Here is a 22294-nt window from a genome sequence, read left to right on the forward strand (position 1 = left end):
TAAACGCTCGGGTATACCTGACAGTCGCGCATCGGGTTGGAGCAGATGAGCCGATACTTGCCCGGCACCATCAAGCAGACGGCATAGGATACTCACGATGCAGTATCAGGCGCAGATGTGGTTCAGTTGCTGATGTGATTCGGAAGTTCCACAGGAGCAGGCTTCCCCAGGATTGTCAGGGACCAATAGGCCCGGTGACGACGAGCTGCAGCAACCCCGGCCAGAGATGAGCGTCGCGGCTGGAGACTGCCGTTTGACATGGGCTGTAGTGTCGTTGGGCACCGATAAGCATGAACGAGAATGTCTCTGCTCTTTGTTCATCAAACCGAGTCGAGTCCAGTCGTCAACAAACAAGAGCCTTGATCAAAGTAGGCGCATCGTCCTGCGGCGAATGACCGGAAGGTCTGCCCCGTTTCGGGTCAAGTAGACAACCACACTGCCGCCGCAGTCGCTTGATGGACGTCAACTAGGTGCCGGTGGCGATGGCACAAGTTGACGATAGAGCTGAGCTTGAGCTTAGATTGAAATTGACGCGGTCAAACCGGGCACGTCATTGTGCCCCTCGGATATTATACTGTAGAACAGTTCAACAAAGTTGCCGAGGTTCCCGCCCGTGTGTCTACGGCCAGGCCGCGAATGCGCGGCTGTCGCCGTCGTTGGGCCGTCGTGGGCCGTCGCAACTCTGGTCGGCCGACGGGCACCAAGAGTTACAGTCTGGCTGTGTGCGTGGCGGAGGAAAGCAGCCTGGCGAGAGAGAGGAACAACTTTGGGTTGTCACACACCGCGCGGAAAGCGGGCGAGGAGGGCGCGATTGGCGAGGGTTTCTGGCCCCGTGGTCTTCCCGCTGCAGCAGGGGCTGCATGGCCGATTCCAGAAGGCCATTGGAATCAAATGCTGCATTTTGCAACGGGAGGGCCTCTCACACTGACTGCCTGATCCGTGATGATACTGATCACAGCATGCACAAGTTGGTGTGCGACTTGGTGTGGCAGACTGTTGTAGTCATGCTCAGGGGTACTGCAGATGTCAAGCACAACCGGGAGTCAATCCGGGAGAGACGATTGAAGCCAGGTTGCTAGTGGCACATTAATGAAGTAGATAGTATGCGAGAAAAAAGCAAATACAGCGAGGGAGGGAAAAAAAAAAGTCTACCGGGTGTGGGAGAGGATTGGTGACGTGGTATCCCGAACGACCAACAAATTGTAGAGAGGCAGATAGACTAAGAAGTCACGATGGGGAGACAGCAAGGGAAGTCACGGAAAGGCAGAAAGAGTGCAATGGCTGCAGAATTGGGTGGGAAGGCGTGGCCAGCACAGCCAGGTAACAGTTTGCGCCTGCTGCTTGCTGCTGCTTGTGCCGGGCAATATTCTAGCGCCTTCTTGGCCTTTGAGCGGACACTGCTACCATACCAGCAGAGGCCAGAATTAGTAATTCGCTCCTTCACCTACATTCCTCACTGGCCGCCGGAAGGAATGGACGATTGAGTGAATTGGCTTCAGTGTCGCCGTGTGGGATTTTGTATGGCAAGTTCAGGGTTCCAGGGTTATCTGGCCGTGAACCACGCCACCTGGAGGCTGCAGTGGAGTGACGGCGATACGAAGGGGCAGGAGCAGTGGGCTGTAGTGGGATGTAGTGGGCTGTCACGATGTCACTAACACCTGCTCCACCAAACCTGTCATGCACCTGCTACAGCAGTCGGTACCAGATTCCCTCCTTTGGCCCATTTCACCCCATTCCCACCCTTTTGCACCCCACCCTCATCCCGCACTCTCTTTGCATCGCTCATCGCTCATCGCTCAATCGCTCATCGCCTCTCGCCCTTGATCGCCCATCTCTGCCCCCCATCTCAGATCTCCATCTCCTCGGCTACCTGGCCTGGCCACCCAGCCCAGCCTGACCATTCCCGTCGTCTCTCCCGGAAAAGTCTGATTGCAGCAAACCTTGGAACCTTGGGGAGCTAACTGGCGAGCGACCCTACCTGCCTACACGCCTTTTGCTTACCCTTGTCCTCTGCTAGCCGTGGAAGGGTCTGGCCAGGCTCGCGTACCCCCAACACCATCCATTCGTTCATTGCTCCTGTGTCGGGCCGTGAGGCATTTCGTCGGACTAAGCAGGACAGGACAGCAGAATTGGCCTGCCAGCCTGCCAGCCAGCCCTGCCCAGCACACCCTCGCCGACGGACCCAAGCGTCGCTCTTCCCCGGCTGTGCACACGCGCGTTGCTCCCAAGCTCGAGCCTTGGCTCAGCGTCAGGTCTGCAGTGGTCTCCGGACGGCCAGACAGGGCGATCCCTCGTTGAATGGCCATCCTCTCACCTCAACTATATCTCTATACTATTACAAGACTATCCGCCTATGCAATGCCGCATCTCGCTGCCAGCCGCCGACATGCCACCCCACCTGCCGAGACCCATGTGCCCAGGGTGGACATGTCTGGACGGGCCACGGCAGCAATGGGGAAACAGACGGCCTCAGCGCACAAGAGCAACCAGACCAGATCAAAATGGTGGCAAGCTACGATGTGCGCTCCCACGGCAGGGACAGCAGCGTGAATGAATGACAAGGCCAGTGGCAACTGTCATCGTTGAAGAGATGAAGCGGGGGACACAGCGCCATCCCATCGTACAGCGCTTTCGCTTTCTGGTCCTCTGTCCTGCCCATTTTCGGCTCTGCTCTTTTCAGACAGCCGGGATACCAGGTCACCCAAGCAGCCGTCGTCTAATGTGGTAGGCGGTCCGCCTGGTCTGCCCGCTGGCCGACAGCGCGTGCTCCCGCAACCGCCCGTCTGCGCGACTTGGACAGGGTAGAACCATGTCTGCGGTGTCTACCGTGGTACGTTCTCTCCCACCCCGCGGGCTGATGCGACTGACTGGATGGGCTGCTGGACTTCCGTCACCCTACCTGCAGCTTCAGCACGCGGCCGGTCGCTTGTTACCTCTCCAGCATCTGCGTGGTTCCTCGGTCTCGGTCCATTCTCCAGCTTCATTCCCTGTAGATTGATTATTCATGTACAACGCTCTTGTACTCCCCACGCCGGCCTTCATATACTGGAAAGCTCCCACGTTTCTTCTTACTCACGCCCACATGAACCAAAGCACTCCGCCTGCATCCTTAAAGCTCCACTTCCAAAAGAAAAGCTGCTCGTCACAGTCTCCACCTGCCTCGATTTGCGAGATCCTTAGTTCCATCTTAGACTATCTGACAGCTCAACCCACCTCGAGCGTCAACGTCACGCCGCCCGCCCAAGCACTTCCCAAGTCTGCCCAAGCACAGGGGAGCGCAGCCACCTCAGCCAACATCATCCAACCGCACACACAACAGCCCCAGCCTGCCACCCCCAGTGGCTTCCAGTCGATCTGGCACATTTGGCGCCTAATAAATTCCAATCTGTCAAACTGTCAACTGCCGCCTGCCTAATCAGCGAGGTGCCCATGTGAGACCTGCTTTTGGGCCGCGAACCCATTCATACCTTGCATATATGAACTCGCTGCCCATTCCAAGCCCTTACTCAACAATTTCAACCACTTCAAGGACCAACACACTTCCCATTCACCAGCACGGCGCACGTCGTCACAATGCCTTCTGGCTCACAGAGAAAAGACTCATTAGCGAGTCACGACTCGTACGACCGGAGGAGCAGTGAGTCTTACGGCTCACGATCTACAGCCCCCACCTCCGTCTACACAAACTCCAGGCCCTCAGAAAAGTACAGCAAACCCTACGTCCAGTATGTCGAAGGCCAACAAGACCTTTCCCCGGCTACCTCGTCATATCCACGGTCTTCCGTCGACACGTACGCATCCACCGATGCATCAGAAGAGGACCTGACCCTGGAGCGGGAGGAGGACCTGGTCAGGGCCAACGAATCCGACTACATCCCACCTCTGCCTGCTTACCACCATGAGATTTCCGAACCCAACATGCGACCCTCAACACCCAAGAACTTCTCCCAGCTGTTTCCTAGCATGAACCGTCTTTCAATAAGACATGATGACTTCACGACAGACGGCAACATGAACCTTCGTGTTGACACCATCGTGCCCGGGAGGAGGAGAACCGCCATCCAGCTCTTTCACCTGCGCATGTATGACTTGGCAAGGCGAGAGTTTTCACTTCGACGATACTGCCGCGACTCAGGCCGCGAGGTCTGCAGCTCAAAGCGCAAGTTTGTCGACCCAGCCTCGTCGAGCAGGCCCTCCCTCCAGCGGTCAATGTCTAGTGCCATGAAGGCCATGGCAAGACCCCAGGCCAAACGCACCAATTCTAGCGGCTCGTTTTCCAACAGGGAGAGACGTCCAAGCACGTCGCACTCCCGCGATACAGAAGCCGACGTCGCGAGCCTGTCCTCTCGCGCTTCAGACGGCGATCACAGGAGCCACCAGCCTCACCAGCCCACCAATTCCGTCAAGCTGGAATTCAGCAACTATGCACGTGTGGATGTGGCAAGAAAGGGGCAAAAGGCCAAGAACAACAAGCGCTACGAATTCAACTGGTGGGGCCACAAGTATGTATGGAAACGAGTCGTTGAGAAGCACCTCGACGGCGTTGTCTCCTTCCACCTCGTACGCGATGGCGAAACCACTCCCGTCGCCCACATTGTTCCGGAGACCCGTTCACCAAACCAGGTCGAAGACGATGAGGCTTCCGGGGGCTGGGTCCCGCCCTGTTTTATGTGGATCAACGACCAGTCTATCATCGACGCCGTGACAGACGTTGCCGAGTAAGTCTATCAATAATATATTACTCCGAAGATCTCATCAACTAACATCACGTAGCGTGATCGTCGCAACCGGTCTCATCGCTCTTGTCGACGACTGCATCAAAGAACGCTGGCAGCCCAAGAAGAGTCATCACATCCCTGTTCTTGGCGACGTGCAGTATGTCGGTCCCCGTGCCTTCGTGCAGCGCGTTTTCAGTTCACGGAGGAACTCGGCGAGCCAAGACCACCACCCAAAAAGCCCATTGCGCAACTCTGATGCGATAGACGTGTATTAGATGGCCCTTTTCCTTTTTCTTATTGATGTTCCTTTGATTTCCCTTCATTATAAAAAGCGGCATCACTGTATATCCATACAACATGCAAAGGACAGTCATCATCAAGCGGTCTCACAGTACCAACAGCATCACGGAGTTTGGCAACGGGCCTTCCTTTTCTCTGGACAGGGCATATGACATAGGAGGCACACAGTACAGGTCTGGTAAATTAACGGGGCAGTGACGTGAGCAAAGTTCTGTACAATACTAGTTCTGAAGGATCTCTTCACTTTATTCAAAGACATGTCTTCTCCTCCGGATGACAACGTACATCACGGAGACGAAACATTCGATCCACGACTCGGTATCAAGTTTTCCATGCTGCAAACTTTGCAAATTTGCTTTGTCTGATGTTTGCAATAAGCTTCCCGTCGCACCCATGGTGTGATCGGTGATCTTCCAGTAGGTCCCCTCTCTCATCTGCAGCCGATCATGCACTCATGAGGTTGCACGTCCTGCAGTTTACTTTGCCGTTCCGGTGTCGCAGGGAATTGCGTCCAGACCTCGCTACACGAGGGGACCGGCAGCTGGAAATACCACGGGGCAGAAGCATCGGTACCGATTGAGTTTCACGCTGCCATACTTTCTGGGACCCCAACCAGAACAACAAACCATGGCAAGCCCAGCCAGCCCAGTCAGGCGCGGCCGGCGGACAGTCGGAATGCTACCTGCCTGCCTACGCGCCTCGGGATAGGTCTGCCTACACGGGTCTATCCCGGCGCGAGCTGGGAAGCAAATGGCAGAGGACACCCCTCCCCCGCGTAGCATCCCAGGTACGATGTACCCTTGCCTGGGTTTTGATGGGAATTGGATGAATCTTGTCCCCAACGGTCGATGTATTTTCCCATCATTCTCTGTCACGTGTAGCCTGCATGTGTCCATCCATCCATCGATGGATGGAACCAACCAACCGAGCAGCAGGGCTCTTGGGACTTCGGACGAGGGCGCATGCAACTCACCACACAACCTAACTGTAGTCTAGGTACTCGCACATGCAGATCTGCTTACACCTCACACAGCAGGCGGGAACCACCCCTCCCACCCTCTCTTCACAAGCAATTCCAACCGCACGACCAATCCGGCCTGCGATGCCAATAATCGTCTTTTTTCCACCTGCACCCACCACCTCACCTCACCTCAGCGCGTTACCCATCTCAGCCCGCCCGGCATCTGCGTCTGCCCCCTTTCTTCCACCCTCCTTCTAGCCGAGGAGGGGAAGGAGACTCGAGATTGGACCCGGAGCCTGGTGGGCTCACCCTCACCCGTGATCTATCTATCGGCCGTGCGACTCGACGTCTGAAAATTGTTTCGCGGGCTGGTGGGAGTGGACGGAAGGGGTGGGGCGTTCCATTCGGCAGGGCCTTTCGCTCGCTCGCCCGAGATGGCACGACAGACCGCGTTGCACGGCAGCTGCTGCGTGGCTCAGCTTACTCTCCCTCTCCCGGGCGGGCACCGCCGGGGCGGCCGATGATAGCTCAGCTGCGTTCTTTGCTGCCTGCCTGCCTGCTTGTGAAGTGTGCGTTTTCGTGTTGACCCGTGTTCGTCTTTCTGAACCTGCTCGCTTCGAGGTAAGGGCATATGCATGTGGCTGCCTGAGGCAATGGGAGGTTAGTAAGACTAGTGTGGGGCATTTTTCCGCCGTGAAAAGGCTCTGATCCGCGTCCCGATTCCTTCTTGTGGCACCTGGCTGTGTTACACGGCCGCAATGAGATCTGCGTTCTGTCAGCTTGTGAGGTCAGCCTTGCAGAAAGGCGGGCATATGGGAGGGATTTGTCTCGGGAGATGCTCTAGTATCCTCGTCGGTCATCAGCCCTAAAGGTGGGTCTGGGGTTTCTGTTTTGCTTCTATTAATGGGACAATGCATTATCTAGGGTGGATCTAGCACTTTCGGATTTGCCGTGTCGGGTGTGTTATGCAAGCCGCGCCCAGGACAGTGAAGGCAAGGCTCTAGGTGGAGAATGCGGCTCGGGCCTGTTGGGCCTTTGATCACTCTGTTTTCTGTTCGGTGAAGGATGAGCCGCTAGGGTTGCTCGATCGAGCGCTGTACGACCAAGCATTTATGAAAACTTTTGTGATGTGATGCGCATAAGCAATAGTGCTACAAAATATACCTACGTGAACGAGTATTAGAGTACCAGCATGAAGCTCTTACACATGTGCTTGGCATCTTCTGGAAGTCTGCGAGACGTTCATCGGGAATATGCCTGGCTCTTGAGATTTTTCTTAGCATCAGTTGAGTATATCTTGGGGATTTGAAACTCTTGGGTGGCTTGAGCGACCTGGCCTAGCCTGACTTGATGGCCTGGTGTTCCCTCAAAGCGCGGCAGTGGAAGAGCTGCCTGCGATTGATATGACGGCAGTGTAGCTGAACGGTCATATCGGGCCCTCAAACCGGCAAAGCCTTGTATCAAGATACCTTGGCTGTTCCGTCATGCAATCGACGCATGAGTCTTCATAGTTATCTCTATCGGTGGATATTTTGTACCGGCATTTTTGCAATAAATCGATGTGGCTTTCACTCAATATAGCCGGGCAATGGTATCCTTTTCTATAGATTTGCATGAGCGTTAGGCAAATTCCAACAGCGGATCCAGCTGACGCATTTTGAAGTGAACGTGCAGTCACCTGAGTACAATCGAACCTCATCGCACTCCCAAATCGTATCGCAGGCTTGAGAGAATGAGCATGCACAGGGTCTTCTACCATGCAGGTAACACGGTAAGTAACAAAGCCAGTGAGAGATGCTCGCAGAGGGTAGAACTTGATACTCAGACTGTAATCGTGGTAATATTTTCACGTTGAAGCGGAAACCATATCCTGGGACGGGATGTTCGGTCCCGTCGACTTCGATTTCCCCGGAGTCTATCATGGGACATGGCTCCGAGATTAATATCGACTTATCATCTCGACCTCAGCTCCACCATTTATTACCCAGTCACCATGTTCATTAGCTCTGCGGTATTTTCGTGCCTGGTACTGTTACATCGTCCTCGGAAACCAGCTGCGACGTCACTAATGCAGATTCACACGGGAGAACACCGCGTGGCTGATGATTCTAGAGGCCATTTCGGTAGCTGAAACAAATCGATCAGCGCTCTCGGCCTGTCTTCACTGCCTGATGGAATAGAGTTTGATGGCTGCTGGAGCGTCAGCTGCTGCCCTTCAGAGTCGAGGTCAAGACAACATTAGAAGTGTTTAATACAAGCGTTTGGAGGTCCAACAGTAGGGTTAAAGAGTGGTTCAACTGAACAATTTTATGCTCACTTATGGAGCTGAGATGAGACACCAAATCAGATTGTAATAGCCAGGGAGGTTCTAGGAAAAGATCAAGGTTAGGAGTTTGAAAATTCATTTTGCCTATATAAGTCCACTTGATGACTGATCTTTCCTTCCAGATTATTTGATGCCTTCCTGGGCTAAGACCCCAGGCCAGGATTCCGGCTTATGCTACCTCTAGCCTCATATTGTTACGCACATTCCCGAATGGGGTGGCCGGATAAAAGTGCGAAGTCAAGTGAAGAAACAATATTCTCGCACATGTCAAACCAGGGTACTGACATTCGTAAGAGGGCTGCGAGCTCAGCAAGCTCAGAAGAAATTTGAACGTGCAAAGTCCAGGCTGAAAGTCTCTCAATTTTTCGCTTTTTAAATATACAACTAGAAGATCACTAGAAGTGATATCGCTAATTCATTATGACGTTCACGGATTTTCCATAACGTCGATCTCCTGGACGGCCCAGTCCTAGGTATCCTGAGCTTTCGCCGTCGTCGTTTCGTGAATATGCCAGCGTAATTAATCAGGCCTTCGGTATCACAGCCTGGATTTATGTCCAAGTGATCCTTAATTACTCCGTTTCCACCCTCCTGATGAGCTGACCGGCCGAGAGCTACTTATTGGTTGCAGCACCTGGCCGAAGTCAAACCACCGCTGTAAAACTGCGTGCAAAGCTTTTCACCAGGAATAGGGTTAGCAGATAGAAGAGCAAAGGGGAAATGCTTTTAGAGAATAGGGCTTCTATTACCGGATAGTTGGGGTCCCGAACTTGGCAGTAATTCCAGTTTTGTGGCTGGCCGACTGGGGCACCGCAGCCCCAAGAGTTGCCAATATACTCGACACAAGCTCTCTTCTCCACTGCAGCAGCATCCACTGCAGCGGCAGCGAGGCAGAGAATAGAGATGGCAGTGAAACGCATATTGTTAGGCGCTTTGGTCTTTAGGATTAGATTCTTGAAATAGTGAAAGAGAACAAATTAAGGCTGTTGTGAATGATGTGGAATCAATCTTGAATTGCGCAAGAACTGATCTTCAATATTTATACAGTTCGCACTGACCACAATACTCACATACTATACAAATATTATTGAAGATCACTATCCATACTTTGGTTTCTTGTCAGCTTATTGTGGAGGGCTTTTCAGCTCACTGTTGTTAGCGCTGACATCTGTGGAGCCTGGTAAATTGAAAGAGCAGGACAACTAGACGCGGACAGTCGCCGAGTGTCCAGCGAAGGATCCCAAAACAAAGCAACTATCCTCAATACGTCCATAAAAGATGATTTGGGGCCCCCTCAGATCCAAAAGGAATCAATTCAGAGGATTGCAGCCTGAAGTAAATCAAGGGCTAGTGGGATGACCACAGGGCGGTGTATGCTTGTGTAACCAGCTGCCTGCCCAGCGGCTGTGCACACCCAAGTATACACTCTCCGTGTCATATATTACCGCCCTTTTCGAAGACTATGGTTATTACTCCCGACATGTTGGCACGACTCGTACATTGTGAGTCGTCTGTTCGGGTTGTGCGGGTGAGGCGGAAGGATTCGTGTTGAACATCTCACCATTGGGAGACACTAGATGCGATTCGGACGACGATCATAATTTGGCAAAGGACACTTCAGGCCGGGGGACACCAACTAGTCTATGAAGTTGATGATCCACCGCGTACATAGCCACATTGAGCAGCAGCAGTCTAGTATAATCGACACTTGTTTCTATGTCACGCGCAAAAATTGCCGATCGTCACTGCTTTGATGTTCTGGTACTCAGCCATGCCGTGATATTTGATTCCTCCCCGCCCATGCCGCTCCCATTGACGCAGCCAAATGGCCTCGCTGCAGAACCGGTCAGGCCTTCATGTACGCCAATCATGCCAAACTCGAGTACTTGGCCATAAGCATGACACACCCGATGTCTTTGCTGTAGAATACCTCAGGTAGACCGTGTTCCAAGCACCATGGTTTCGTTCGGCGTCCGCACTTCCACCCTCGTCTTGCGTTTCTTTCCACTAGCATCAAGAAGCCCTTCTTTCACCTTCAACCAAGAGCACCAATGAATACTAAGCATCAACGTCCAAGAGCTTGAGTATCCTCGCAACGCCTTGTTTGTCACTTTCAATTGTCTCTTGTAAATCTTCATCCACCCCACCATCTGTCCAGTCGCCACCGAAGTCGATTATCCACGCATCGTCATTCAGATCGATGATGATGTTGCTTGGCTTTGCATCACCCCAGATTCCTCCCAAGGTATGTAGGGTTTGAATCGTCTCCCTGATTTTGCCTGCTCGTTTCCCCCGCAGTTCCTGTAGAGCATCTAGATCCTGACTTATGGTCTTCTCGAGATCCCGGAGTTTGTATTCGGAGGGTATCCACTCCTGTAAAAGCCCCAGGATGACCCCATTTCCCGGGTACTCAACATAGCCTTTAAGCGCTAGGACTTGTAAAGCTGCCCTTCTATTTGCTAGACCGGGAGAAGCCTGTGAGATTCTCTGAAAGCAGTCGATCTCGCGCACAAGGCTTGAATTTCGGAGTCCGTCTCGCATAGCTTTACACAAGAATGTTTAATTTGGCCCATCAACTGTAACTAGACAGACAGTGCCATCGCCCCAGATGAATTCCTCGATGACTCGAATTTGATGAGTTGAATATCGGAGTAATGAATCATCGGCTTGTATTTGAGCTTGGTTCTCCAGTAGGGCCCTCCCATCGTCGAAAGGTATGCAGTATGCTTCACTTGGTGCTATTGGTATAAGGACAGGTCCATAAAGTCTAGTTGTCGATTGTAATCGGTAATGCGATGCTTTCGGATACAGAATGGCGTGCAAAGAGGAACCTTGGCTCGGTTGATGCTCATTAGTTGAGTTTGCAGCTGTAGACTCAGATTCCGAGATTATGGCCTCAGCTGCCTAATGAATGGGGTCGAGAGCCTCGTCCATTAAAGTTTGCTATTCGTCGTCATCATCTGTAACGAGAGATTGACCAAGGAGCATAATTAGCTTGTCGACTAATGGCAAGCTTTGTGACTCCTCATCGGAGGTTTCTGTCGTTTCGGATCTGAACAGAGACACAACAACGCGCTCGCCAGTCTTTTCCAGCCGAGAAGTGACCTGAGTACCTTCATGCTCGTCATGGTCGCCAAAGATTGCAAATTAGTCCATTTTGAGCGACGTTCCCTGCAATGGCCGGAGACGGCACTGGGACGTCCGCCAAGTGTCAAGTTCGTACAAAAGGTGTGAGTGTGAAGTCGAGGCGTAGCTGAATGGGGAGACAGAAGCTCTTTACGTAAATACTTTGCCCGTAGTCGCCCTCACAATCAGTCGCAGTTGGCGATCGGTCATCGCGGCAGATTGAGAGTTTTGCTGTAGGAGAGATGATCCACCTGTGCCGCATTCTGTATAGAAACGTTGAAAGGTGCAGGCAGCAGCCCCAACGCTATTTATTTCGGCACCCTTGTCACGCCCTCACTGTCTCTGCTTTTATCGAAGTGCAACCTCGCCTGTTCTTCGCGCGAGATTCAACTGGTTCATTGTTCTTAACTCAAGATCACTTCACGTCGATGCACAATAGCAGTTGTCCACTTTGCACCGATGATGGCCAACTTGAATGATCAGAGCAACGGCTCACACACAGACTATGAGGCCATCCACGCGGTTGACGGAGTCACGGCTTTACCAGTCACATCGGCCAACACGGCGCTCGAGGATCAAGAAAGTCGCGATAGACGTGAGTCTAGATTTGCGGGGGCTGCCGACTCCACCTCATCGTCGGCCGCAGAAATAGGGAGTCCAGGTCCAGTCTCACCACCACTGCAACCACAATCGTCTCTACTGCTGTGGAATACACGGGAAGGCAGAATTGCTGGATACAAACGCATGATCCAGACAAATGACCTTCCAGAGCAGCGGGCCAACTTCGAGGCGCTTATAAAGTACTACGGAGATGGCGGCAAAGTTCCTGAAGGAGATGAGGAGGTTTGGGCATTTGATGGGCAGGTCTCCTTTGGCATCAGGTTCTACACAAACCTCAATCAGCCGCCTGACGGATGCTTTAAAAAGCACAGGTACTGTGATGTAAGAGGCTACCGCATCCGCTGATACTGGTCCTGGGGTCCCACAACCATTGCCACCTTTCCTAGACCCGGCCATAGCTCAAATCTGAGTTGCTGACTCTTTTCTCTTTTGGCAGAGCTCGAAGTGGCATCAACTCAATTATGTCCCTAAGCCCCATGAGTATTTGATTGCTGATGCTAGGGGAAGAGTTATCCTGTAGAGAGTTTGACAATGTTGGTGTTGACGTGGAGTATGGGCTCTTTCAATTGAATTTATCGCATTTGAAGTCCCTTATTCGCACAGCTTAGAATACAGTTTCACAGATAGCATAGGCAATTTGACTTGAGTTGAATCTTGAACTTTCCAAGCAAGGCAAAGTCCTCACCAAAGACATTGCTGAAGCACTTACTAATTATTTTTCAAGCTCTTAAGGTAATCTCCCAATTTCTCATAGGCAATAATAACTACAAGTGTGATTTGAATGCTAAGCCACATGTCCGTCAGCCATACATTAGCATTCCTCTAGATACTAAGTGCCAGCCGCACAACACAAGCTGCCCAGCTCGAGCTGAAATCCAGCATGGTTGCACTCACTTCACTATCATGGGCACCTGCAAGGTCGTACAATTGGGCCGCAGGACGAGCGCTTAGAGGCCTACCGGCTAATAGAGTGGACTTTATTTGCCTACCTCGCCTTTCAGGCGCTAATTATGATCGACATAGACCACAGGTGAAGGATTCTGGTTGCATCGGGTTCTGACCGATGCCAAGGTGTACAGCATCATGGATACTCGCATCAGCAGAACATTGGCCTTCTTTAAACAACTACCTATGTGCCTCGGCAGATAGTTGTTGCAGCCTGCTTCAAGCCAGGCCACATCTATGCATCGCGATATTGGTGCAGTGGTTATTTGCAGAATCAAAAGACCAGAAAGCGGTTTTGTTCAAGCGTATCTCGTTTTGCTTTTGAAGGATTATTGCCAAGAGCGCAGGCATGCTCATGAAACTGCATAAGGTGCCTCGGTCGCAATGTAATTCGTCGAATTGGAGCAAGAGAAGATGACTGCAGGTACATCGAACCTTGGGGCTGTCATGTTACCCGGTTACTTGCATCTCGGAAAATCAGGCAATGGGGGGCCAAAAAGCCGCCCAGATTCTAGGTGTCATCCAAATCCCAGGCCAAAGCAAGGTTGTTCAATGATTGGACTGCCTAGGCATGATCAGTTCATGGCGCTTTCGCTCATTATCAATAATTTTCCTCAAGTGATCTATTCTCCCTTCTCTTCTCTTGTTGTGCCAATCTTCTGCTAGAGTTGTAGAGAATGTATTTCCCGCGTTGGCTTCTCGCAACGCTCCCACTGGCGTCCCTGTCATCTGGCCAGGATTGCTACTGGCCCAACGGTGGGACGGCATCCACGTTGAAGGCCTGCTCGGTAGCTTCCAGCAATGAGGCTGCCGCGTGCTGCTTTGCGAATCATTACTGCATGACCAACGGCCTTTGCCTGTCGCCGACGGAAGGAACATGGTACCGCGGCGGATGTACGGATGAACAATTCCAAAAGACCGGATGCCCGAAATTTTGCGATACTAGTGACATTGTAGGCGCAAGTAAGTCGATTCTCCCATTGTTCGATCGTGATCCCGACGCGAGTCTCACAGGTGATGGCTGATCCACCGCCCTCCTCAACAGCATCCGACCGTCACGTCGGCGTGTGGGCATGCGCCTCCAGGGTTTTCGCCTGTAACAGCCTCGACAACTGCTCCAAGCAGAACTTCACTGTCGGTTCGTACAGGGCGGTGATAAATGCTGCCCTGTCAACGGACCTCTTCGACAGCGGGGCAACAGTGACGACTTCTATCACGAGCTCGACGAGTGTAAGCACAGGAGCGGCCAGCGCCGCGAGTTGTACGTCTACGCAGCAGGCTAGCCAGGGAATCACGACAGGTGCGGCAGCCGGGATCGGAGTGGGTGTCGGCCTGCCGTTGGCTATCGCGGTCGGCGCGTTAACCTTTATGCTCATGTGAGAGAAGAAGAGATCGAGAGTCGCACAGGCGGGCTCTCAGCATCAGTATGGCTACAGCCAGCAGCCTGGCTACACTCAACAGCCTGGATTCAACAATCAGCAGCCATACACCAACACGTCTTCGCCGTGGGGAAAACCAGAGGGACACTATGCTCCCACCGCCGAGGTCCCGGGACAAATGGTGCCACACGAGCTAGCAGACACCCAAGGCAGACACGAGCTTGGTCGTTGATCGTGAATGAATAAGTAGAGCTCCTTCACTATTTCAAATCACGCGGTCGCCATGGTGGGTCGATGAAACCTAGTAAAGGGGCACTGCACTGGAGGCGGCTGTCAACGGTACCATCTTGGCAATCCTAAAGGAGCATTGCTGCGAAATGCGGGCCGACGGAGCTCGAGGGCTCGGATGAGGATGTGTCAGACTATGAGCTTCAGGAGCCAGGCTGTTGCACCCAAGCAAACCTAGCAAAGGTCTGCATTCGTGCATGGGGGAGGGGGGTGAGCACGTCTTGGGATCGCCATGGCCGGGGGCGGTCGCACGGGCTTTTACGGATTCATCTTTCTCCCTCGACGGCCGGATGCCCTGAAACAATGTGCCTGGGTAGTCTCTTTCTCTTCGACCGCCGAGCTGAACTGAGCTGTCCGTACCGAAGACGTTGTGCCGCGATGGGGTGCTACTAGATGGATGGAGAGATAGTGGGATGATTGGCGTGCTGGCTGACGTTCAGTTGATCGGGAAGATAATCCGATCTTGTGAATGCAAAACATTTTGAATAGATATTAACTTAATCGGTATCCCTATATCACCGCCTTACAAAGAGTAGATAATCTCCAACCAGCTATACTCATTATCAATTGCTGAGATCCAAAACATTTCAGAGCTTGGAGCTATGAAACAGTAAAAGTAGCCGGGATTTCGAACGTTCAAGCCGGGCTATACAAGAAGAAGCTGGATAGATGGAACGTCAACTGTATCCAGAACTTTGGACGCCCGCCATCCTAACAGTAATATGAGATGATTGCAGGAACGCATTTCGCTTTCAGGTCATGCTGTCCGTATGCGCTTCACTATCATACATTTGTAAACACCTCTGGCAGTCTTTCGTCCTCGTAGTTGGGTACAGTGGTAGGAGTTGGAAGAGTTGGAAGCACTCGTGCTGAACCACCCGAGCTGGTCCACCAACAACAATTTTCAATGCCGTTGAATGTTTCAACTGTATCGTTCACCGATGGGTATTTATCGTCTTCTTCGGGCAAATTTTGAAACTCGAGTCACTGAGAACGCCACTTGGACAGCTACCAGATTGCTTGACGCCGTCCTCAAACAGGAGTAAGCTGAAAGCGGTACCGATACAGGGCCCAAGTTGCCGCTGCTATTGCACCGAAGACCAGCACATTCTTGATTGCGCCCATGATGTACTTTTTACCGATTCTCATTTCCTGGCCTGCCCACCCAGCAGCGGCGTTGACGTGTGGGAACGGCTCGTCAGGCACTGGCTTACCCAGAAATTCACAAAGTGGCTCCCATCCGTCCTCGACCGACCACTCAAGCAGCCGTTCCTTGGGCACGAGTCCACGAATCATATTACAGTGTTCTAAAATGGCCAGTACTGATCAGCTAAAGCAGCACATATGGGCAAGCTGGTGTCAGGATTGTCAACGTCTGACTCCTTCAACTTACCACGATACACCCACTTCCCATTCCTAGCCATACCAGTCTGAATATTTCCATCTAGCGCCCGGAACAAACCGGGCCACATAAATCGTACATATACATGCCTAGAGTATGTTGTGTTAATGACCGGGACACCAAAGATAGAGACTCATGGGTGCAACACAGCGACTTTCACAGGCCGCAGCCTAACACATCACTTCGACTAACGAGAAACAGAGCTCAAGAAAACGGAAAATTTACGTCCTTAGAAGTGAATAAATGATTTGCGGAAGCAGCTTACCATGCCCAGAAACAGTCCCGACTGAGGAAGGACAGTGCCAGAAGGGGCCAGTGGCCATTTGATCGCATGAGCGTAGTCGTTGCACTGTGATGCCACGCGTCTAGATCCCTACGGTAGTTGAGGACGACTTTGGCATCCGGATATGCGCCAATGAGCTCGGCAGCAAATACAGAGCCAGCTGCGTCCGTTACTGCAACAGAGTGACCTATGAGGGGGTCGAAGTCCTCAGCCGTGAACGTGGTGTTGCCGTCTAAGGGCCCGAAGAATCTTGATAGAAGGGCAGTGTGATTAGTCAAGCGTCTTTTTAATTTCTTCTTGCAAAAAGCTGTGAGTAGTCTTGTCTTACTTTTTTCGACACAATTTGACCCATTGTTGGGAGTAGTTTGGCTCCTCATAAATGATGTCCCACCCATGAAATGTGTGGTCGTAGCCTAGTGTTAGCAGTGCGTGCTGGAGCGACTCGGTCGCAGAGCGCGGCATCCCCACGCATAGGACCTGCATGGGCTTAGTCCGCGTGCGAGGCGGCGGCTCGGGCATAGCGTAGACATAGTTCTCGAGAAATCGAAAGAACCAATTATTCACTGTTGGCATTTTGGCGACTGTCAAGGCTTCCAAAAAAAAAAGTATTGGGGATGGAGGACAAGTGAAAGATGAAATTCAGTGCGGTGTGATGGGCGGACCTAAAGGGTCTTACAGCCCACTGGAACCGTGCCTGATCTCAAGCGACCGCTCACTTCAGAGCGTACCAGCACCAGGAGTCTACAGTCCTCCCCACTGGCGTTGACACTCTGACTGGACCAACAGGTGGGGTTTGGGGCTGCCGGATAGAGTGCAGGTAAGCTCCGCAGTCGTTTGGTAAATTGTGTCTGTAGGTAAAGACGCGGAAGGATCCCTACCCTGGATAGATTGACACCTAAGGAGGCGCAGAAGCTTGTTTCTTGCAGTACTGTAGTACACATGAGATGACCACACTGTATTGGCGCACTGTATGCGTCCTGCGTGCGGCAATCTCACCGTACCAAGAAATGGTCACAGCAAGCAGAACGGGAATTGTGCTTTGAAATTGAGGCTCTTTGCGGCTGGCTTGAAAGTTCGCAACATGGACAGGATCAGGCTTTAATTGCCATTGCAGGATATTCACACACTTACAAAGCAGCCCTCAGAGTGCATTACCTTGAACAAACTTAGCATTTATGTTGCGCTGCACAACCCCTTGTCGCACCTGTTAAAGTTGACCATTCCTTCGGGTGGCCAGAATACACTGCGCATCTCGACGATCTGCACCCGAAGCAACTTGTTTCCTCTCTTTAGTCTCTCGCTTCCTCTCGGAAGTAGTCGGAGCTTACAGATTCATTTCCAAAGTTGCGGTGCACACCTGCTCAGCAATCCGCCTCCGCTAGATTATGTTCAGTACAAATAATGCCTGACGCCAGAAATCGAACTAGTCGCAACGCATAAGTTGAATCATGGGACTAGCTTAGCTTCTCCCTCACCATCACACAAACTCGACGTCTTGTCGGACTTCTACGACCTTCATCGGGTAAGATGGATTCACGGTCTGGTCCGAAACTCTGTGGTAGGATCCTGTGTCAAATCCATAACCATCCGATGGCCGACCGTCCGATGGCCGACCATCGTTTTGATGTACCGCAGAGACCTGTGTCCAGGCTAGGTTTGGCTGGCTGGCGCTCATCGGAACCCACGATCCACTCTTGCTTTGGTCAGTGCTGACGGCTGATCTGCCCTTAGATGATCGCAAAGACGAAAAGAGGGACGATAATGGCTTGGGCATTTCCAGACCAGCGAACAAAGAAGGGAAAGACGGTGCGCAGCAGCACATGATGCTAGTAGCCATTTGAGTGATGTCCCAGATTGGGTCAAGAATGCTTGTGTCTATAGATGTAAAGAATTAGCAAGTTCGCTTCTTTAAATTTACAGCAGCTATGTCCCCCGTCGCTTGCACTGTGATTCAAGATTGGAACTGGAGTTAAACTCACATGCAGCTGAGTAGGCCTCGGCAATCTTGATGAAACCAACGATACCAGACCTGTAGTCACGTCAGTTTCTCGTACTTCGTTAGGTAGTGTATGTGAACGTACAAGCTCCCCACCGAGAACAAGATGCTCAGCCTGAACTTCTCACTAAAGCTCATTTGGAGAGTGGCGACGATGCGAATGGCCATGGCGATCATCACGAAGTCGATCACCGAGTTAATAGTCTCACTTGCAGCCAAGAATGCAGGTATCTCAATGCATTTTCCTCCGGACAAGGTCTTGTCCCAGGTGTATGCCACCGGCCAACAAAGCATCCACTTGACGAGATATACTGAAATAGTCCAGAGAACCGTGAGAACGCCGATGCACCACAGCCAGCGGACAAAGCGTTTGTTGATCCAGAAGATGCGATGGTAGAATAAGAGCAATGTCAACTTCGTGAGCAACTGGTTGGGGCAGAATTGCGGCGACATTGCCCATCCAACCTGGAGACTTGGTAAGTGTGCTATTCCTTTAGACTAGAAAATGGGAAACCCACTTTCAGCACGTGAACAATTGTCTCCGGAGGACCCATCGCAAGCTCTGTCAGGCTTTGGCCGTTCAGCACTGTCAGGACTATTGGGGAGGGTAAGGTCAGCTTGAAAATATTCGGAAAGGCCGGCAGCATGGTGGATTAAGTGAGACATACGGTACAGAAACATGAGAGTGTACACCAGAAAGAAGACCAGGGATGCCAGAGCCAGCCAACTTTCAAGGTTCACCTTTCCTGTGGTCTTCTTCGAGGCTGCGAAGCGCAAGCCTGTCGCCAGACAGCACATCGGAATAGTCACCACACATAAAATGAACCCTCCGAGTTGCTGTGAGTCTTTCCATACTTCAAGAGCCATCTTGGATTCGTGCGGACTGATTGTCGTTTCAAGCTGCCGTGGAAGTTGCAGTGTGCGCCAGAGAAAGTACCAAGGCCAAGCAAAGCGGAGAACACGGGAGAGAACTTGGACTCGGGACGTTCCTGATCAGAATGTATAGGTCTTGGGACGTGTCCTCGGCCTCAGAGACTGGTTGCCTAAGTGGTGGGTATACATTTGTTGGTGGTGCGGGCCCTCAGTCCAGGGAAAGCCATCCTTCAAGAGATCATGAGATCTTCATGAGCAGATAGCCTAAACGAGACGACTCCTTCGTAAGCATCAGGCAAAAATTCTTTAAATACATGAGTGGAGAAGCCGTGCAGCAACATATTTTCGGAAACAGTCCATGGCCGTTGATAACGGTGTGGCAGGCGGTGCCAGGCGGAGTCCAGAATTCCTGCACAGTGAAGTTTTCGCATGCAGATCTTCGCACAAATGAAGGATGGTACAGCGAATGGAGATTCCTGGAAATAACACTTTCATACTCGCAGAACGATATCGGCGAGGCTTCTAACCAAGACGCAGCGACGCGACGGGTATGTTGGCAGCTAGAAGCGAGAAATCGCTCCACTGCTGTCCCGCTCACTAGCGCCAACAGCCACCGCTGAAAGCAGTCAACAAGCCTCGCGAGTGGAACATTGAAATCCTTTGGTACAAATCTGCCAACGGCGTGGTGGTGGGTCTTTCTTTCTCCATAAGCACCGGCACGTCAGTCTTACAGCCCCAGTAAGGCCGAGTGTGACGAGGCGGCTAACTTCCCTGACAAGATCGGTGTACGGATTGGAATGGAATCTGTCGGTCACGAACTATGGTGTTGACTGAGAGTAATTTCTATTGGCTAACGGAGAAGTGGAACATATTGAATCACAAGCGTGGAAAATGGGTCTCAAAGTCGATCTCTAGACTACGAAATTCTGCTGCCCAAGCCGAAAACAGTTTGCTCTCAGCGAATCCTGTGGCCGATTATTTGGGGGGGGGGGGGTGGGCGATCTTCTTCACAGCAAGCCATTCTTCCAATGAGTACGAAGAGACACGTAACGCACGCGATATGTAGCAAGTTCGAGTTTTGGCTTTTCGTGCGATTGAACTTATTGTATTTGCAGGATGAATTCTAAATGATCTACATAATTCAATGGTCCAATTGAAGGAAGTAGCCTCCTAGGTATTATGTTGTTGTTCCTAGCTCAGGTTTTGCACAGCCTGCCGCTGTCATCTGGAGACCAATAATCGCTTCCGACGCCTGTATAGGCATAGAATAGATGGTCAGGATCGTACTTGTTCTTGACTTGGAGAAGTCGGTCATAATTGGATCCATAAAACTCTTGTTTCCAGTTACCCTTGTACCAAGAATCAACCTCATTGAGGTAAGATCCCGAGCCTGGCGTCACAGCTTCAAAAGCTGGGACTATCTCGTCGACAAGGTAAGCCTTCCGCTCCCACATGTCAGCCATTGGCCCAGTCCAATTCCAATAGCCTATAACAGTGCAAATTCCAAGGACGTCGCGAAATGCGGGCAGTACTGCATTGTCTGGGTGACCCGTGCTGCTGTTGACATGAACAGCCATGCAACCAAGCCAGAAATATCCGTCCTGGTATGTCGTCATGTTTCTGATAGTCTCAACTAAAGCCGAATTGGTCGTGGCGTTTTCAGACACGGAGCGAGGGAACAGGCGGTTGCTGAAGAGGATGTCCCCAGGCCACGGTCCATAAGGAAGTGGCCCAAGATCCCTGTCGTAATGCGCGTAATAGCTCGTGGAGGTGTGGGAGGAGTATGAGTACTCAATGCCCAGTGTTTTCAATTGCGCCAGATAGGGAGCAAGCAATGTGTCGATATCGCTGGTGCTGCCACCAGGGATGGTGAAACTGATAGCAGCGAAAGCAGTGCCAGTCACCTCAAACTCCACCGTATTTCCGCCATTAAGTCCGTCTGTGTATGAGGGCAGATACGCGTACCATTCCTCAATAGCTTTCCAGAACGTGTCTGCGTCCACATTTGAGGCATTATACGTCAAAGAGGCACCGCCAACCGCAGCATCCGGGAAAATCCTGGTGGTCATTGAGATGACGACTCCCCAAACGCCACCGCCGCCACCGCTTGCCGCCCAGTACAAGTCGGAATACTCGTTATTAGGGGTTGCAGTGATGTGCAGTCCTTCTGCTGTCACGATCTCCCACTCAAGCACGTTATCGGCTGCCATACCGTACAGCCCATTAATGAGCGAGTGACCGCCACCAGCTGTATACCCACCCGCAATGCCTGTACTGGCGCAAGTCCCGCCGACAACACGGTAACCGGCTTCAGCAACAGTCTTGTATAGGAACCCGGCGATGACTCCAGCACCTACTTTGACAGCAGGTCCGGTGTAGTAGTCGCTGATGAATTCGGGAATTATCACAGACTCGTTCAGGTAATGGGTCCATAGCGATAGCGAACCTTTACCGGTTGATTTTCCCATGAAACTACGATAGAGAGTAAGCTTAATTCTAGTAATGATCCATTGTCCAGTGAAGGGGATACTCACTCATGCCCTGTGTTTTTTATCACTAGGCGGACATTGTTCTCCTTAGCAAAATTTATTCCCGCAACGACATCATCCACTCCGGTGACGTTGATAGAGTAGCTTGCATAATTTCCAAGCTCACAAGGCTCGGTGGCGGGCGTAAAGGGGTCGCATGATTGGTTCTGAAAGGCCGCGTTCATGATGTCTGCCGGGTGCAAAACACTACATAAAAGAGAGCCATGTCAGGGGAAATGGTTAATGTTTTGTGCTGAGAAGGTAGAGCTTACTGAGTCTCGGCCAAGTCCCATTCTGTCTGCAAAGCTGCACAAGCCGTCTCGTCGAAGACGTGATACGGGGAGGTGTGGCAGACACTTGCAATAGGTACAGTTGCAATCAATCGGCCAGAAACAGTCTGATTGAGGTTTTCCCATAGTGAATCTATTGGCCAATTGGGGTCACCAGGAATGCTCATGCAAGACCTGTTCGTTGCCCCTGCCCTGACGGCCACAAACAGCACACCAAAGGCCAAGAGGGATTTGACTGAATGGCACCCCATGACAAAG

The 22294-nt window shown here is 51.8% G+C and overlaps 8 protein-coding genes across 8 annotated transcripts; 4 read left to right on the plus strand and 4 right to left on the minus strand.

The window, feature by feature from the left end:
* Positions 1–3573: 3573 nt before the first annotated feature.
* Positions 3574–4993, plus strand: J7T55_010607 (uncharacterized protein; the record flags this gene model as incomplete). Its single annotated transcript, XM_053145168.1, has 2 exons — positions 3574–4718; positions 4774–4993. The coding sequence occupies 2 exons, from the start codon at positions 3574–3576 to the stop codon at positions 4991–4993; spliced, it is 1365 nt and encodes a 454-aa protein (XP_052992454.1).
* A 5370-nt stretch (positions 4994–10363) lies between these two features.
* J7T55_010608 (Protein kinase 3) lies at positions 10364–11010 on the minus strand (the record flags this gene model as incomplete). Its single annotated transcript, XM_053145169.1, has 2 exons — positions 10364–10820; positions 10898–11010. The coding sequence occupies 2 exons, from the start codon at positions 11008–11010 to the stop codon at positions 10364–10366; spliced, it is 570 nt and encodes a 189-aa protein (XP_052992455.1).
* An 880-nt stretch (positions 11011–11890) lies between these two features.
* On the plus strand, positions 11891–12397 carry J7T55_010609 (uncharacterized protein; the record flags this gene model as incomplete). Its single annotated transcript, XM_053145170.1, has 1 exon — positions 11891–12397. The coding sequence occupies one exon, from the start codon at positions 11891–11893 to the stop codon at positions 12395–12397; it is 507 nt and encodes a 168-aa protein (XP_052992456.1).
* A 1277-nt stretch (positions 12398–13674) lies between these two features.
* On the plus strand, positions 13675–14608 carry J7T55_010610 (uncharacterized protein; the record flags this gene model as incomplete). The annotated part of the gene is made up of 3 exons (XM_053145171.1): positions 13675–13960; positions 14043–14373; positions 14434–14608. 3 exons carry the CDS (start codon positions 13675–13677, stop codon positions 14606–14608), a joined length of 792 nt encoding a protein of 263 aa, XP_052992457.1.
* A 1088-nt stretch (positions 14609–15696) lies between these two features.
* On the minus strand, positions 15697–16922 carry J7T55_010611 (uncharacterized protein; the record flags this gene model as incomplete). The annotated part of the gene is made up of 4 exons (XM_053145172.1): positions 15697–15971; positions 16058–16155; positions 16332–16598; positions 16678–16922. The coding sequence occupies 4 exons, from the start codon at positions 16920–16922 to the stop codon at positions 15697–15699; spliced, it is 885 nt and encodes a 294-aa protein (XP_052992458.1).
* A 904-nt stretch (positions 16923–17826) lies between these two features.
* On the minus strand, positions 17827–19212 carry J7T55_010612 (uncharacterized protein; the record flags this gene model as incomplete). Its single annotated transcript, XM_053145173.1, has 5 exons — positions 17827–18224; positions 18329–18378; positions 18431–18810; positions 18864–18940; positions 19014–19212. The coding sequence occupies 5 exons, from the start codon at positions 19210–19212 to the stop codon at positions 17827–17829; spliced, it is 1104 nt and encodes a 367-aa protein (XP_052992459.1).
* Positions 19213–19576: 364 nt separating this feature from the next.
* J7T55_010613 (uncharacterized protein) lies at positions 19577–20052 on the plus strand (the record flags this gene model as incomplete). The annotated part of the gene is made up of 4 exons (XM_053145174.1): positions 19577–19639; positions 19722–19766; positions 19820–19938; positions 19998–20052. 4 exons carry the CDS (start codon positions 19577–19579, stop codon positions 20050–20052), a joined length of 282 nt encoding a protein of 93 aa, XP_052992460.1.
* Positions 20053–20414: 362 nt separating this feature from the next.
* Positions 20415–22287, minus strand: J7T55_010614 (uncharacterized protein; the record flags this gene model as incomplete). Its single annotated transcript, XM_053145175.1, has 3 exons — positions 20415–21690; positions 21753–21953; positions 22019–22287. The coding sequence occupies 3 exons, from the start codon at positions 22285–22287 to the stop codon at positions 20415–20417; spliced, it is 1746 nt and encodes a 581-aa protein (XP_052992461.1).
* Between the last annotated feature and the right edge of the window lie 7 nt (positions 22288–22294).

Source organism: Diaporthe amygdali, assembly GCF_026229845.1.
Source record: "Diaporthe amygdali strain CAA958 chromosome Unknown NODE_19_length_847323_cov_64_739301, whole genome shotgun sequence".
Taxonomy (NCBI): Eukaryota; Fungi; Ascomycota; class Sordariomycetes; order Diaporthales; family Diaporthaceae; genus Diaporthe; species Diaporthe amygdali.